The sequence below is a fragment of the Phocoena phocoena genome, chromosome X (assembly GCF_963924675.1).
Source record: "Phocoena phocoena chromosome X, mPhoPho1.1, whole genome shotgun sequence".
Taxonomy (NCBI): Eukaryota; Metazoa; Chordata; class Mammalia; order Artiodactyla; family Phocoenidae; genus Phocoena; species Phocoena phocoena.
Window position 1 is genome coordinate 25,735,462 of NC_089240.1, and position 16,278 is coordinate 25,751,739.

The window sequence follows — 16,278 nt, forward strand, 5'->3', positions numbered from 1 at the left end:
CTAACTATGGATGAGAAAGATGTCTCCTCTAATACTTATGTTAATGCTGTGATTCCAAGGAGTATCACTAATCTGTAGTCTTTACAACTGCACTTTTCTTAGCATACTTAGAGTCACAGAGCTGATCTTGACTGAGGGAGAGTTGTTTCTCGCAGAGCCTTCTATGACTGGAGGCTATTGGAGAAAAGAGGTAGGGGAGGAAGATGGTGCCTGATCCGCTGTGACACCTTGAAGTAGAATATATGATGACATTTTAATGCTATTATTTATTTTTTCCTCAATTATAAAAGCATTATTTTTACATCGTATAAATTTGGGAAAATAAAGACAAAGAAGACAAGAAAGAAGTAACCAAGATGTGTCAAAAGTGCTTTAAATCTTCATCTGCAGAACCTTAAGAGTCTCTCTCTTACTTCAGATGAGAAAGTTAAGGAGCATATCTTTTGACTAAATAGTGGTAGAAAAAAGTGCTAATTAAATAATGTTTTAGCATTGCAGTTCTGCTCACAAGAATCTGGTTAGGTTTAATAGCTATATTAATTTTTTCTTAATTTTTGCTATAATTATATTTTTTACTATGTGATGGGCATGGTCATGGTAAATTAAAATATCAGATTGATCAAGTTAGTCAGATCAATGAGTATTTTCACTAAGTCAAGATGGTGTTTGATTCAGAAGGCACATCCTATCAGCAAAACTTGCCATTAACTTTTCAACACAGGGTATCCCAACAGCTAACACCAAGGAATTAATCTGTTATAAAACATCATCCAGATATGAACAGATGGCTTTATTCTTCCTCTATCTTAGGCTGTGTAAAAGTAGCCAGGGTTTCCTGGAGAAGATGTAGAAGTAATTGCCACATTTTACCTATATCGATTAGGTGTACTAAAGGGCATTCTCTATGAGATTCAAGTGTTAGGGGAAAAAAATCAAACTTATTAATATAGCTACAGATAGAGCACCAGTCATGTGAATGAGTCCAGAAATATGTGGATCATCTTTATGGAATGACACAAGTGGTCATTTTCCTAAAGACAAGAAGATTCAGTTATTTTAAATACTTCTATAACTTTCCACCTAGAGAGTTGCTAATATTAGAACATAAATTAAAAATCACAGAATAATAGTGATAGGCACAAAGATAGAATTCAGAAAATCATATACCTTCTTTAGGTAAGAAAGCTGTAAAAATATTCTCAAGCGATAACCTTTGTTAGTTGCTGACACATCTCAGATGGTACTTTACAGTGTTTTTTATTGAAGACATCTTGACGGTTATAAACCTTCTAGATTGGTGTCTCACAAGCCTTGCATAAGGCAGTTGTGATTAAAAATCATGTGGAAAACCTCCCAGTAGCTCACAGAAAAGCAACCAGTCTGTCTGGTGTTGGGATATGTGTGTGAGTTTTAATAAGGTGTTGGTTTAGTTTATGGGCCAGGAGTAAAGATAACACCATGAGAGAGAATTGAGTTCTAGAAAGTGAGATTGGGAACCCCAAAAGGAAGGAAAAAATTAAGAGTGATGTCGTAGCTTCTCAAGACATTGCAGGTTTAGAGACAATAAAAGTACTTTTAAGCATGGGGGAGAAAATGTCTCCTTGAACCTAAGGTTCTATGATCAGGAAAGAGGCATGAAAGTTAGAATAGCAGGGTTACTTTCAATTGATATTAAAGACACCAATAGTAGAATAGACTGAGAAGGGAGATACAGGTTCCAAAGAGAAATAACATGTCTTTTTCAAGAATGAAAAGAACTGAAAGAAATAGCTCTTTCGTAGACTGGAAATGAAAATAACAGTGAATTTTTTTTTAAGTATTGAAAATATCTATGAATGCTATCAACTTCTGAAACTTTTCCTGATTAACTCAGCACAGAAAATTCCCTCCCGTTTTGAACTTCAGTTGTTCAAACTTCTATCATTTTTCCTTCTATGAAATGTGGACCAAAAAACCAAACTTCGTGGTATATTTTAGGCTCAGAATCTGTCAGAAGCGTTTTACTAAGCCACTGTGGAGGAGAGACAAGCAGAGGAAAGCACTATATGAAACACCAGCAGTTACACTGAGTACTTTTTTTTTTTTAATTTATGTATTTATTTGGCTGTGCCGGGTCTTAGTTGCGGCATGCAAACTCTTAGTTGCAGCATGTGGGATCTAGTTCCCTGACCAGGGATCGAACCCAGGCTCCCTGCGTCGGGAGCACGGAGTCTTAGCCACTGGACCACCAGGGAAGTCCCACACTGAGTACTTTTAATGTAATGCTGACCAACAAAAGCCCTTGTAGGCAGGAATGAAGAAAACACAAAATAGTGAGTTCACTGAATGTTCATTTACATTTTAAATAATAAACATCATTCATGAGCTGTCATTATGTCCTACATTAGCCATGTTTTATAAGCTTATAAAACCTCCTGAAGAATATTTCATTAACCTTGAAAGCCACATAAACCTAAGGATTATGGTTTATATTTTTTAAAAGATAAGAAAAGCAAGCTTTATGAATATCCAGATTATCTCTTAAGACCCTGAGTGTTAGGAAACTTAGGGGGGGGGTCATTAAAATGCAGATATAGCCAAATGTAATTGGAATTGGACCTTTTATTTTAGTGCAGCCAGTTCATTTAAAAAGCAACAAGACAAAACACCCTTTTTAAGTCACAAGGTACTATGTGTGCTTTAGAACAGGTGCTATTGGGACTTTCCTGGTGGTCCGGTGGTTAAGACTCCGTGCTTCTACTGCCGTGCAGTGCGGCCAGAACAAACAAACAAACAAAAATAGAACAGGTGCTATTGACTGTATTACCCCTAAGTAAATTCCTTATAGTTTTCCTCCAGTTAAAGCTAAATCCTTTCTTAAAAGGAGACTCATTCTTAATGTCATATTTTCCTTCTCAGAGAGAGCATTTGTAGTTTTCTGTTTCTGCGCTTTGTATATAGATATTGTGGGAAATTATTAGAGGATTAGCAAGAGATAAATGTGGTTCTTGTCTACATCAATAAGTAGATCAAATTAGTTGGTATAGTGTCATGAATTTTATTCTGCCATACTGCAACCTGGGCGACAAGATGAAAAAAATACTTTCTAGAGGTACTGGTTGGATAACAAAAGTAACCCGAAATACAATGTCTTCAGTAAATTAGATGTGTATTTCTCTCATCAAATAGACAAGTACAGGGAAGTCCAGACTGGTGGACGATTCTGTTTCATTATGTCATTCAGGGATCCAGGTCCCTTACATCTTATTGCTCTACTATTTTGTCTTCATATATATGACAGAAGCAAGTTCACTGACCCATCTGCTTTCCAGCCTACAGGAAAGGGAAAAAGAAAGTCCAGGGATGAGGCATCATCATAAAGGAGATGAATGGGAAATTGTAGACATCACTTCTTCACGCATCCCACTGGCCTGATCTCTGTCATTTGGCCATATCTACCTGCAAAGGAGCCTAGGAAATATAGTCTGTAGCTAGGTAGCCATGTACCCAACTAAAAAAAAGGATAATAGACACTGGGAGGCATTTATTGGTCTTTACCTCAATAGGTATCAGCCAGGGTTTGGAGATGACAGATTAAGCACAAAAAAGATGAAGCCGTTATCAGGACAGTCAACTCAGGAGCATGGCAACCTAAATGTAACACTTACACTTGATAAGCTGTTGTGAACATTTCAGTACCCTTCACCACGTCCACTAATATCCCTTCCTTTCCTCCTCCTTTCGTTTTTCTTTCCCTTTCATTCCTCCTTTTCCTATTCCTAGTTTTCATCTCCCTCTGTCTCTTTCTTGCTTCAATTGCTTTTGATACTGTGTTCTAAAGAATTTGCTGATCACTGGCCACAGATAACTGCTTTCTCTATGTATGTTAATGGATGATTTAAATATACTTGGAGGCTGAAAATGGAATAATTTGCTTTAAAAATGTGAGACTCCAGAAGGATGAGAAAGCACCATGAGAGTTAAAAGAATCAATGAGGGATTTAGTACAGTGGCTGTGTAATTAATGGAGCAAAAATAAAGGAGATGTCTTATCAAGATGCAATCACAGAGGGCTTCCCTGGTGGAGCAGGGGTTAAGAATCCGCCTGCCAATGCAGGGGACACGGGTTTGAGCTCTGGTCCGGGAAAATCCCACATGGCTCGGAGCAACCAAGCCTGCAAGCCACAACTACTGAGCCTGCACTCTAGAGCCTGCAAGCCACAACTGTTGAACCCGCGTGCTACACCTACTGAAGCCCATGCACCTAGAGCCCATGCTCTGCAACAAGAGAAGCCACCACGATAAGAAGCCCGCGCACCGCAACGAAGAGTAGCCCCCGCTCGCCGCAACTAGAGAAAGCCCGCGTGTAGCAATGAAGACCCAGTGCAGCCAAAAATAAATAAATAAATAAATAAATTTATTTAAAAAAAGAAAGATGCAATCACAGAAATTTGAGATTAGTAAGTCCTCTGCAACAAAAAACTAAAAATTTGTGCATTACGCCCAAAAAAAATCTACTTGTGGATGACTCAAAACAGTTTTAGAAATGAATAAAATGATAAGCAGTTCTGATGTCTTTGGCAGAAAGCAAACCACAAATCTTTTTTTCCATCCTCTTTTTCAACTGATGGGCAAAAGTGACCCTACTTCCCTGTACATTTAAAAATGGCTAGGATGGTGAATTTTATGTGTATTTTAACTCAATAAAAAATATCCCCCGCGAGGGCTGCCCTGGTGGCGCAGTGGTTGAGAGTTCGCCTGCCGATTCAGGGGACATGGGTTCGTGCCCCGATCCGGGAAGATCCCACATGCCGCGGAGCGGCTGGGCCCATGAGCCATGGCCGCTGAGCCTGTGCGTCCGGAGCCTGTGCTCCGCAACGGGAGATGCCACAACAGTGAGAGGCCCGCGTGCCGCAAAAAAAAACAATCCCCCCAAATCGTCCTACTTCCTCTCCATCATCACCAAAAGTTTCTGAATAACATTTGTAAGCAAATCCATTCCCTGGCAGTTAAACGTTTTCCACTGAGCAGTTATCAGTTTCCTACTTCTTTTAGCTAATACCCATTTTCTCAACACACAGGTGCAACATCACACCTCCCAGGGGTGAGGTCATCAGGTGGCACCAGATGTTTAGTGATCCCTGATGAGCCCCCCTCTTCAGCTTGGTGTCCATTAATTGTTCTAGATGCTTTCAGGGAGGAAGAAATTATCTTCTACTCTTCTAGGTTCTTCTGGCTGGTCTAAGAATTAAATTGACGTGAGACAAATTAACAGGAGAAAATCAAACAAAAGTATAATGACATGTATACACGAGAGAGACCCAAGCAAATGAGTAACTCGCCAAAATGGACAAAACCCTCACCTTAAATACCATCTTCAGCTAAAGACAAAAGAGGATGTTGGGGATACTGGTTTGGGACTTGAAAGGGAAGGCAATTCATATGGAGATGGAAAAGCAAAGGCTTTGTAAACAAATGTTTTCTGGGCCAGGCAGAGACAATGGGACACAGAGTGGACTCTTATCTTTAGGTTCTGCCTAAAATCTCCCCCACCACTCGTAGCCCATATTCTTTGCAGATAGCTCTGGTGATAGCTCTATTCCAGGAACAGGATCTCTATCTAAATTCTTTTAGGCAGTTGGGGGGATAGTCAGAGTTTCTTGTTGAGTCTTTTGGGCCTTGATTGTTTTCAGCTTGGAATAATCCATATGCCAAAAAGACATTTTGGGATGGCAAGTTTTGCTCCTCTATACTGCCAGAAACTTATGGATCATGCATCTAGAAGGCAGCCATCAAGAGCTACCATTTGAGTCCTTACAAGAATCTTTGAACTATCTAAAAACAATGCAGTAATGATATTCCTATTTTGTACACCCTTTCCTTTCAAACGCATGAGATTTCCTCTCCATTCTGGAGGGGCTGTGCCACTGCCTTCCTTCCTCTGATAGGTGTAGGAAATATACCCAATAATTCATTCAGATTCCAGTATGCGGCCCTCAGGTTCCTGAAGGGCATAATTTGGCCTAACTTGATACATGAACTACAAGTCATCACTTATAGAAAAGTTTAAGTCCCATCGTAATAGTAACACTAGTAATAGTAATAATTGGTAACAATTTGTGAGCACTCATTCACCATGGGTACTGTGGATGTACATTAACTCATTTAACTCCAGGTTATTTGTGGTTACTTAAATCCCCTTGCAATCTGCTGGCCAGGCAAATAAGTTGGTTTGTTCTTAAAATCTACAGAAATATGCTGTAAGATAGTACAAAATACATTTTCATAAGGAAATCTGACACTAGAGCTGAATTACGGTTAGCAAATTTTAAAGTGCATGTCTTGTTTTTCTGTGATTTTGTTCCCTTGAAATTTGAGCAGACGTTGTTACATCCTGCAGGAATAACAACCTCAACTATGAGCTTAATATAACCTATCCCTTCCATTTCTTTCCTTTCTTTTGGGATCCTTAGATAAATCTCTGATTTTCAAAGAACTCTGTGTGGTTAGTTACTGGCAACTATTACGTGCCATAGGTCCTAATACTTATTTGGGTAAAATGTCTTGAGCAAGTTGCAAGGGAACTTTCTCTCTCTCTCTCTCTGTGTGTGTGTGTGTGTGTGTGTGTGTGTGTGTGTGTGTGTGTGTGTGAGAGAGAGAGAGAGAGACAGAGACAGAGACACAGAGACACACAGAGAGACTGAGAGACACAGAGAGAGATTCTTCATTTCAGAATAAAGTCTTCTGGAAGAGGAGCCATTCAGTTTAACTAATGACAAAAGAGAAATATGTTTTGTAAACCACTTTGCTTTTATCTTAAATGGAGAGTCTTTGGCAAAACATTTATTTTTACCGTGATCGTAAGGTAATTTCAATACCCATGATTAATGGTGCAAATGAAATTAAAACCCCCTACTATTCAACATCTTGTTTAAGAACGAAATGCTCACTATTTCCTCATTCTAACTAGTAAGATCTCTGGATGCCTATGCTTTTTAATTAGGGAAGAAATTTCCTTTTAATTGAAAAGAAAACTTTTTTTTTTTTCAATAAGTTAGAGAGTGTCCTCTAGTGGAGAGAGAATCTCTGCTCTCAGCAGATTTAGAAATGGCCAAATGATACCTAGTTAGAAGGTTACACTAAATAGCAAGTGTCCCTACTGCCGATTGGAATCTGCTGGTTGAAGAGAAAATGCATTATTTTTCCTCTAAGGCCCCCTCACATTGTGGCCTACTTGAAAGCCTGCCGTATGACAAGCATTGTTCTCATTTTAGATAACAAATGATTTTTTATGATCAATTTTAGAGTGCTTCCTTCGGAACTTGGTAGGATTGAGCTGACAGTGCACCTTTCGGCCAAAAAGGCAGCAGAAGCATTTAGTGCAATTTACTGAAGCTTTTACAGATATCAACTTGATACAGCAAGAATACCATTATCTTCAGGACTCCAGCCCTGGCTGACATATATTTGATGTGTGTGGCTCCCCAGGCCATAGCTTAAATTTTTCTGTTATTATTTGAAGGAAAACAAAGAAACAAAATCGAGGGGGAAATTAATGTGACTCTTTTCTGTAACCTGTGGAATTCTAATGCTAATTTCCTGTGTTTCTGGTTATGTATAGTAAATAGTATTAACGTTATCACTTGGGTATCAGAGGTCACACTAGAGGAGACTTTTTTCAATATATAAATGGAAGGGGATAAGGGAGAGCTTTGGTGCTTGACTCTCTAAATCACATGCTAGGCTTGCCTTATCAGAAATTGCATGTTACAGCAAATTAGAGAGCAAAAGATAGAAAAGATGGATAGTTTCTCTTGATAACAAGTCAAATAGTTTGGACTTAAATAGAGTAAAGATAAAATTGTATTGCTGATTCTTCTATTGGAAAAAAAGAAAGAGGAATAAGGAGAGTGTTCTTAAATCCTTGAGTAGTCGAACACATGTCAGAGACATAACGTGTATGTATGAATATCATGTGTGTGGCTTATTTGAATGGTAATAATAAGCAGTAAGGCTAGCATTGTATTTCTGTTAACAGATAATGTTCAGAAAAATGTATCATCACGACTTTCATACAGATATTAAAATGAACACGCGTTAAAGATTTTTTGCTCATATCATATGAAGGGAACAGGCAGGTGTTATGACCGATTCAAAGGTAAAGTCAAAATAGTATATTAAACAGAAGAAAGGAATGCTGAGATAAATTCCAAGTAGAGACAAAATTGATTTTTCCCCGGGGTGAGGAGCAAGCAAGGCTAGGGGAGCGGATAGGGAATTAAGTCGAATGGCTACCAGACAGGAGAGAATTTACATATCAGTTACCTACAAAGAGTTGAAAAATCACTCAAAGACAGGAAAGGGCTAAAATCTGATAACTCAGAATGGTGTGCAATAGAAAAATGAGTAGTTTGCCACAGAAACACAAATGTTTTTCCTACATTCCTTTGGAAACCTAGTATATTTCTATAGCTTAGATTGGCTCATCAGTGACCCAGTTGTACAGTCTACTTCTTGTCTATGCCAGCAACTTCTCTAACCACCACTGTCATTATTAGGAACCCTCTTTCCTAGACTCCCTGTCCTTGCTTCCTGCTTAAAAGCCCTGACGGAATGTTTTTCAATCTTGTTGCTTTTCTCAGCCCCAACTCCAATTTAAACAGAGTTCAAGGTAAAAAGAAATTGTTCCAGACAGTTAACTGTAACCACTTGCATGAAAATCACCTGGGAGTGCTTGTTAAAAATGAAAATCCCTGGAACCCTATACACTTGCTGAGTCAACATCTGCTTTTGGGAGAGTGGGAGTAAGTTTTTTTGACAGTAAGTTCGAGACTCACTGGCTTCAGTAAAGAAAAAAATATAATATCTGGAGCCATATTCATCTAAACTAAATGATATTGTAGAACATATGAGTGTATAAAATAAACTCTGGCCTGAAAGTTAGTGGAAATTTGCTAGAAGAAACAAGGTTAATGGTAGCATGAGGAGTTGCAATACTAATAACCTTTCCTCTAGTTGCTATCAAAATCTGGCTATGGGGACTTCCCTGGCAGTCTATTGGTTAGGACTCCGTGCTTCCACTGCAGGGGACACGGGTTCCATCCCCGGTCAGGGAACTAAGATCCTGTATGCCACATGGTGCAGCCAAAACCAAAAATCTGGCTATGATTATTTTAAAGTTGAATATCTGGAATAATCTATTAATGATTTTTCTAGGCACTATGCTGCATCCTTTTATTGTTTTTCCTTTTTAATTGAAAGCATACTCAGATACACATTAGACAACAAACACAATAAAGAAAAATTTGTGATCATTCACTATTGTCTTAATTGTCTTTGTATTATTTTCTGTTCTACTGAAGCTTTTCTAATTATATATTTAAATCTGTCAGTCGTGAACTTTCTTGTTACTTCTAGGCTCTAATTCTAAGAAAAGAGTTTTTTTCCTCTACAGATTTATAAAATAATATATTTTCTCCTAGATAGTATATACATTTTATAATAATATTTAACTCTTTAATAAATCCCAATTTTTTTTGTTGTATTATGTGAAATTAATTTTTGTTTCCAGGTCATAATTCAGTTCTGATAACACATTGCCTGGAGTTAAGTCTGGTACAGTTTCTGAGCATTTATATCATTTTTCTTTAAAAGCATAAGCCTTCAATAGTTTATTCATTTCCTATAAATTCTCAACTAAAATTATAAATACATCACAGGGCCTATAGCACAAAAGTGGGGAAATAAGCATTTTAGGTGTGATGTTGATAATTACATTCTGTGGTCTAATAAAAGCCCTTTTATCTTGATAGTGTTTTTATAATTTTGAACAACACTGGTTATTAATAAAATAATTATATGTAATAATAAATTTTTGGTTTAATATTAATAGTAAGAACCACAAAAATACTACTTCACATTCACTAGAATGGCTATAATCAAAAAGACAGGTAACAAGTGTTGGCAAGCATGTGGAGAAATTAAAACTCTCATACATTCCTGGTGAGAACGTAAAATGGTGCAGCCACTTTGGAACACAGTTTGGCAATTCTTCAAACATTTAAGCATAGAATTATAACACAGCAGTTCCATTCCTAGACATATAACCAAGAGAAATGAAAGCATATGTCCACACAAAAATTTGTACGAGTGTTCAAAGCAGCTTTATTCATGATAGTCAAAGAGTGGAGACAACCCAAATGTGCATCAATTGATAAATGGATACACAAAATGTGGTATATCCATACAATGAAATATTATTTAGCCATAAAGAGGAATGAAGTATTGATATATACTGTGACATGGATGAACCTTGAAAACATTAAGCTAATCAAAAGAAGGCAAAAACAAAAAGCCACATACTGTATGATTTCATTTATATGAGATATCCAGAATAGGCAAGTCCGTAGAGACAGAAAGTAGAAGTAGGTGAGTGATTGCCAAGGCCCAGGGGTTTGGGAGGAACTGACTAGTGACTGCTAGTTGGTTCAGGATTTCTTACTGGGGTGATGAAAGTCTCATATACATTGATTGTGCTGCTGATTTCACAGTTCTGAGAATATACTGAAAACCATTGAATTGTACATTTTAAGTGGGTGAATTGAGGATATGTGAAATACACCTCAAAAGAGGTATGAAAATAGAAAGTGGTGTGCTGGTGAATGTTTAACAATTGGCTCTCCCAGTGTCATTCTGAGAATTTCACCACCATATAGGTGGTTGATATTTTCATTTATATTGGAAAATAAGAGTGAAACATTGGAGATGTATGTCAGAACTTCATTTGTTCATCAGTGATGTAAGCAAATCCTTTGCTGAATTAGATGATAATTTTTGGATGCCAGAGGAATTTTTTTATGTTTGCAGTGTTACCAGTGTAACAGCTATAGACATGACACTTTGAAGTTTAATCTGCATTATTAACATTTTCTCCATATTGTCTTAAGTACAGACAATCAGCAAAACAGTAAATCATAGCCTGATTTGTAGCATTTGGCAATTCGTGGGGTAAATACTCTCACCATGGCTGATTGCTGGCTACTAACATAATCTCACTTACTGTGCATTTGGGAAGAGATGTGCAGTAATACACTATTATGTGGTATTTCTGCCATACCAATACCACAGAAGAAGAATATGGAAAAATAAATAGGAGAGTTAGAGTTTGGGGTATTTTTTACCTTAGTTTTTAATATAGTATATTTAATTATAAGTTTCTATAATTTAATTTTTAATAATGACTATGTTTAACAACCTGCTTAAAGAATTTCTGAAAAATGTAATAGCTGATTCTTAACAGGCTGGTGTGAGCCAGCTCCGACCCGCAAGAGAATTAACGCCTGAATGAGGAGGCTCTGAATGTTGAAGACTAGTTTACAAGATAGACTTGGCCTGTTGAGATAGGCTGGAGACATGTAACCTTTAATTAATGAAGCTTTGAAAAAAGAAATCAAGGAAAAATGCAAGTACAAGAGATATTAAGCAGGTTATTAATTTGAAATTATTTATTGAGTTGCTAATATATTCAACACGCTGTAATGGGTCTAGTAATATACAAAGGTAGTTACAGATGTAATTTCTGCCTTTGGGGAGCGAATATCCTAGTTGCTGGACTAGACATGCAAACAAACCAACTATTGTGAGGAATATATTATGATAAAGTACAGATACGTTCCAAGGACTAGAGAGGAGAAAAGACGGAGTGAAGAGGTGCTATTTGAGTTGGGACTTAATGGATGAGGAGTAGTTTACTAGGTGGAAATGAGGAGAATTTAAAGCAAAGAATATAACGTTAAAAAACATGAGAATGTGAAATAGATCATGGATGGAGTACTCATAAAACTCAGATGCTAAAAGCCTGTTATGTAACTGGCATGTCCTGCTTCATCAGCCTGAGTTACAGACACAGTCATATTATTTTTATTTTCCTAATTCCTGTTTCCTAATTGCCTAATTAACTTTCTAACCAAAATTTGCTAATTATATTTTCCTAATTTTCCTGGTTGTGCTTATGAATCTCTATCTATCCTTATTGAGTGGAAGTGCATCATCTGTCCCTAGGATCTAGAGACTGTCATACAGAGTGAAGTATGTCACAAAGAGAAAAACAAATATCGTATATTAATGCATGTATGTGGAACCTAAAAAAATGGTACAGATGAACCGGTTTAAAGGGCAGAAGTTGAGACACAGATGTAGAGAACAAACGTATGGACACTAAGGGGGGAAAGACACGGGGGTGTGGGGATGGTGGTGTGCTGAATTGGGCAATTGGGATTGACATGTATACACTGATGTGTATAAAATTGATGACTAATAAGAACCTGCTGTATTTAAAAAAAAGATGAAAGAAGGATAAATTTTAAAGAAACAAAATTAATAGTAAAGGAACCTATTTAAAGCTGCATTTGGGCTTCCCTGGTGGCGCAGTTGTTGAGAGTCTGCCTGCCGATGCAGGGGACACTGATTCGTGCCCCGGTCTGGAAAGATCCCACATGCAGCGGAGCGGCTGGGCCCGTGAGCCATGGTCGCTGAGCCTGCGCGTCCGGAGCCCGTGCTCCACAGCAGGAGAGGCCGCAGCAGTGATAGGCCCGCGCACAGCAAGAAAAAAAAAAAAGCTGCATTTTGCCTCTTAAAAGTTTGTAGACATTTTCTGGACTTGACTTATCTGGTCACTAATAACGGTTATTGTATATAGAATCAAAGTCCATAAGGAATCACTTAGTTGGAGAACATTCAGACATAAACAAGCATAACATAAAAGGAAAGGCTATATCATGCACCTTAGAAATATTAGAACAGCAAGAACTTAGTTATGAGCTATTCTTACACAGTGGACATAAGTAAAATAATAATACAAATTTTATCCAATAAAAATTTTCTTGTTGTGGAACTTGGAGAATAAATTTTACATATAGGTTGACCCATACCAGGACTTAGAAAGAATGCATCTGTAACTGCATTGTGCTTTGCTCTGGGTTCATATTGTAGAATCACTTGTAAGCCCTGTTTCACGAGGTGTGCACTATTAACTCATAGTTTAGCTGTGAGGCTTGCAGTCTTTAGGAACCTCGTTCTCTTCACCTTAAAGTCAGAGTTGTCAGAGTCCTCTAGAATATTCTCAGGAACTTATGAAGAAAGTTTCCTTACTTCAGATGCCTATAAAGGTATCCCTGGAGCCTAGTTTTCAGCCCTTCATGTAGTCCTCATCCTTGTGAGTTCCCCTGCTCCAGTCTAAGCTGGAGTAGGTCTCCACAGGTCTCTATCCCACCCCGCATTTTCTAGCTCTACTTGGAGACAGCAAGACCTTAAAACTATAACGGTGCTGGTGTATTTCAGTTCTCTAATGCCGCCTGAGGCTTGGGGAAACCAGGTGTTTGCAAAATCACATCACCTGTCCAGAAATACGCCTTGTTTTCTGCAGGCATTAAATTCGCTTCCACTTTTTAGTCAGGGACCTCCACTTACCTTATTAAGTAATCAGCCAATCTGTATTCACCATTATAGTGGTCTCTCTTGAGTAGCATATTGGAAGAAACTCATCTCCACAGTAGTATTATTGATTTTACATCTTATAAACATCCCAAATATTTATTCTCAGGAGTTGTTCATTTGTATTTTAATGCGCTTTTTTACCTGAGCGTGTGTTGGTTTCCTTAATTAAAATACTATTCCTCATGTAGTACAAATATTTTAATAACATTTTTAGGGGATCCTGCATTTTACAATTTCATATCTTTCCTATGAAAAGATTTTGTTCTCTTTCTGTTTTCCACATTCAGGACTGAGAAACATCTTCTACCTGCTTTATAAAATCTTATATTATCAACATTATGTACTGTCTGATATCATGCTTTGAGAAGGGCACGTCACCTCCATGGTACCATTCCCAATAATTCATAACCTCAATTTAATCATGTGGAAATATCAGGCAAACTTAAATGGAAGAACCTTCTATGAAATAACCAACCAGTGTTCTTCAAAATCTTATAAGTAATTCACTTTCTGCTAAACAAGCTGTCAAAAGCCCACATGAATTTGACAAAGATAGAAAACATCTGAAAAATGTGACTTTAGAAAGATGTTTCATTAAAACAATGAAGTGATTAAAATGTTACCTGCCACTTTGCCTAAAATAAGAGTGTACAAACAGTTTTATAACACATTTTCATCACTTCTCTCAACAGGCGATTCAGCTAATCTGACCTGCAGAGCTTTCTTTGGGTACAGTGGAGATGTCAGTCCTTTAATATACTGGATGAAAGGAGAGAAGTTTATTGAAGATCTGGATGAAAATCGAGTTTGGGAAAGTGACATTAGGTAAAGTAATTTTTGTCTTTTAACTTATACAATCAAGATTAACTTTTGTTCTCTTAGTGAATAGAAAGTGAACTAAAAGAAAAGAAGGGGTTTGGGGGAGTGTTTTACTATTATAATAAAAATATTGCAACATTTAGTGGCAAAGAGGCAAAATAGTCTTGCGAGAGTGACTATGAAATTGTCAAACAGGAGTGCCATTTGCAAAGAATTTAAGAGAATTAAAAAGGAGTTTTTCACTAAAGAATAAACTGAGTGTGAGAGAGACCAAAATAGCATCAAATACGGAAAATGTCTGAGATCAGATGATACAGCCACTATGTAGAACAGTATGGGGGTTCCTTAAAAAACTGCAAATAGAACTACCATATGACCCAGCAGTCCCACTACTGGGCATATACCCTGAGAAAACCATAATTCAAAAAGAGTCATGTACCACAATGTTCACTGCAGCTCTATTTACAATAGCCAGGACATGGAAGCAACCTAAGTGTCCATTGACAGATGAATGGATAAGGAAGATGTGACACATATATACAATGGAATATTACTCAGCCATAGAGGGAAACGAAATTGAGTTATTTGTAGTGAGGTGGATGGACCTAGAATCTGTCATACAGAGTGAAGTAAGTCAGAAAGAGAAAAACAAATACTGTATGCTAACACATATATATGGAATCTAAAAAAAAAAAGGTTCTGAAGAACCTAGGGGCAGGACAGGAATAAAGACGCAGACGTAGAGAATGGACTTGAGGATACGGGGAGTGGGGAGGGTAAGCTGGGACGAAGTGAGAGAGTGGCATGGACATATATACACTACCAAATGTAAAACCGATAGCTAGTGGGAAGCAGCCATATAGCACAGGGAGATCAGCTTGGTGTTTTGTGACCACCTAGAGGGGTGGGATAGGGAGGGTGGGAGGGAGACGCAAGAGGGAGGAGTTATGGGAACATATGTATATGTATAGCTGATTCACTTTGTTACAAAGCAGAAACTAACACACCATTCATTGTAAAGCAATTATACTCCAATAAAGATGTTTAAAAAAAAAGCATGGAAAATGTGATATTCTGCCTTCGGTTTATAAAAGCTCTTTTTCTTAATTGTTGAGAGAAGATATTAACAGGTTTCTAGGATTCAACCAAACACAATCTTTCTAACTTCCTTTTATATGTTTTTACATATTTCAGGCATCATGTTGACTATAAAGCACTCGATAGGAATGATAAAGCATACAAAAAATGTTTTTATCACCTCTTTTAGTCTGACTTTAAGGTCTAAACATTAATATAGTGGGAATAATAGTGAATAATTAAAATACAGTCGATTTTGAGGGCATCATGCTTAAGCCTCTTGCTTTTTTAAAAAAATAATTAATGTATTTGTTCATTTACTTTTAAATATTGAGGTATTCAATCATGACCCAAAGTAGGCTTATACACAGATAGTCATCTTTAATCATAATGTAAATTGGCAAATACATTAATAAATAAGCTATAAGTGAATCAAAATACTGATCAATTGTAAACATTCTCCCATCTAAATATCACCTCTTCTGGGTATAGATGAGCATTTAAACTAAATTCTTCTTCTTAAATGTGAGGAGTTTTAAAACTTGATGAAAGGTATAAGAGAAAAAGGTTTTCAATAGAAAATAAAAACCTATAGAACTGTCATATAAGATTATTTCTACTGGAATTTTCTTCCTGGCAACAAATACACAAGAATATTGCACTGCAGTTGGGTTCTGAAATGCCCAAATGAGCAATTCTCCAGTATGTACTAAAATGTTCCTCTGCTATTTCTCATGTTCAAAACTTCACTATTATCTCGTACCCATACACTCTGAAATGCTAAGGTTAAAGAACGATAATAAACCTCCTAGCTTTTCCCCTCTCTCCTGTTGTGGGTGCTCAGGGAATGTTCTAGAAAGGTATTTTTCTTTAATTCTGCATTAGGAAGTATTGTGCAGAGATGAGTTA

General features: G+C 37.2%; 1 protein-coding gene across 1 annotated transcript in view; it reads left to right on the plus strand.

The window, feature by feature from the left end:
* Positions 1 to 16,278, plus strand: part of IL1RAPL1 (interleukin 1 receptor accessory protein like 1) — a 723,124-nt gene that overhangs the window by 664,243 nt on the left and 42,603 nt on the right. The window contains exon 9 of the mRNA XM_065900137.1: positions 14,166 to 14,298. Coding sequence (XP_065756209.1) covers positions 14,166 to 14,298 — 133 coding nt within the window. The remainder of the gene's footprint in view (positions 1 to 14,165; positions 14,299 to 16,278) is intronic.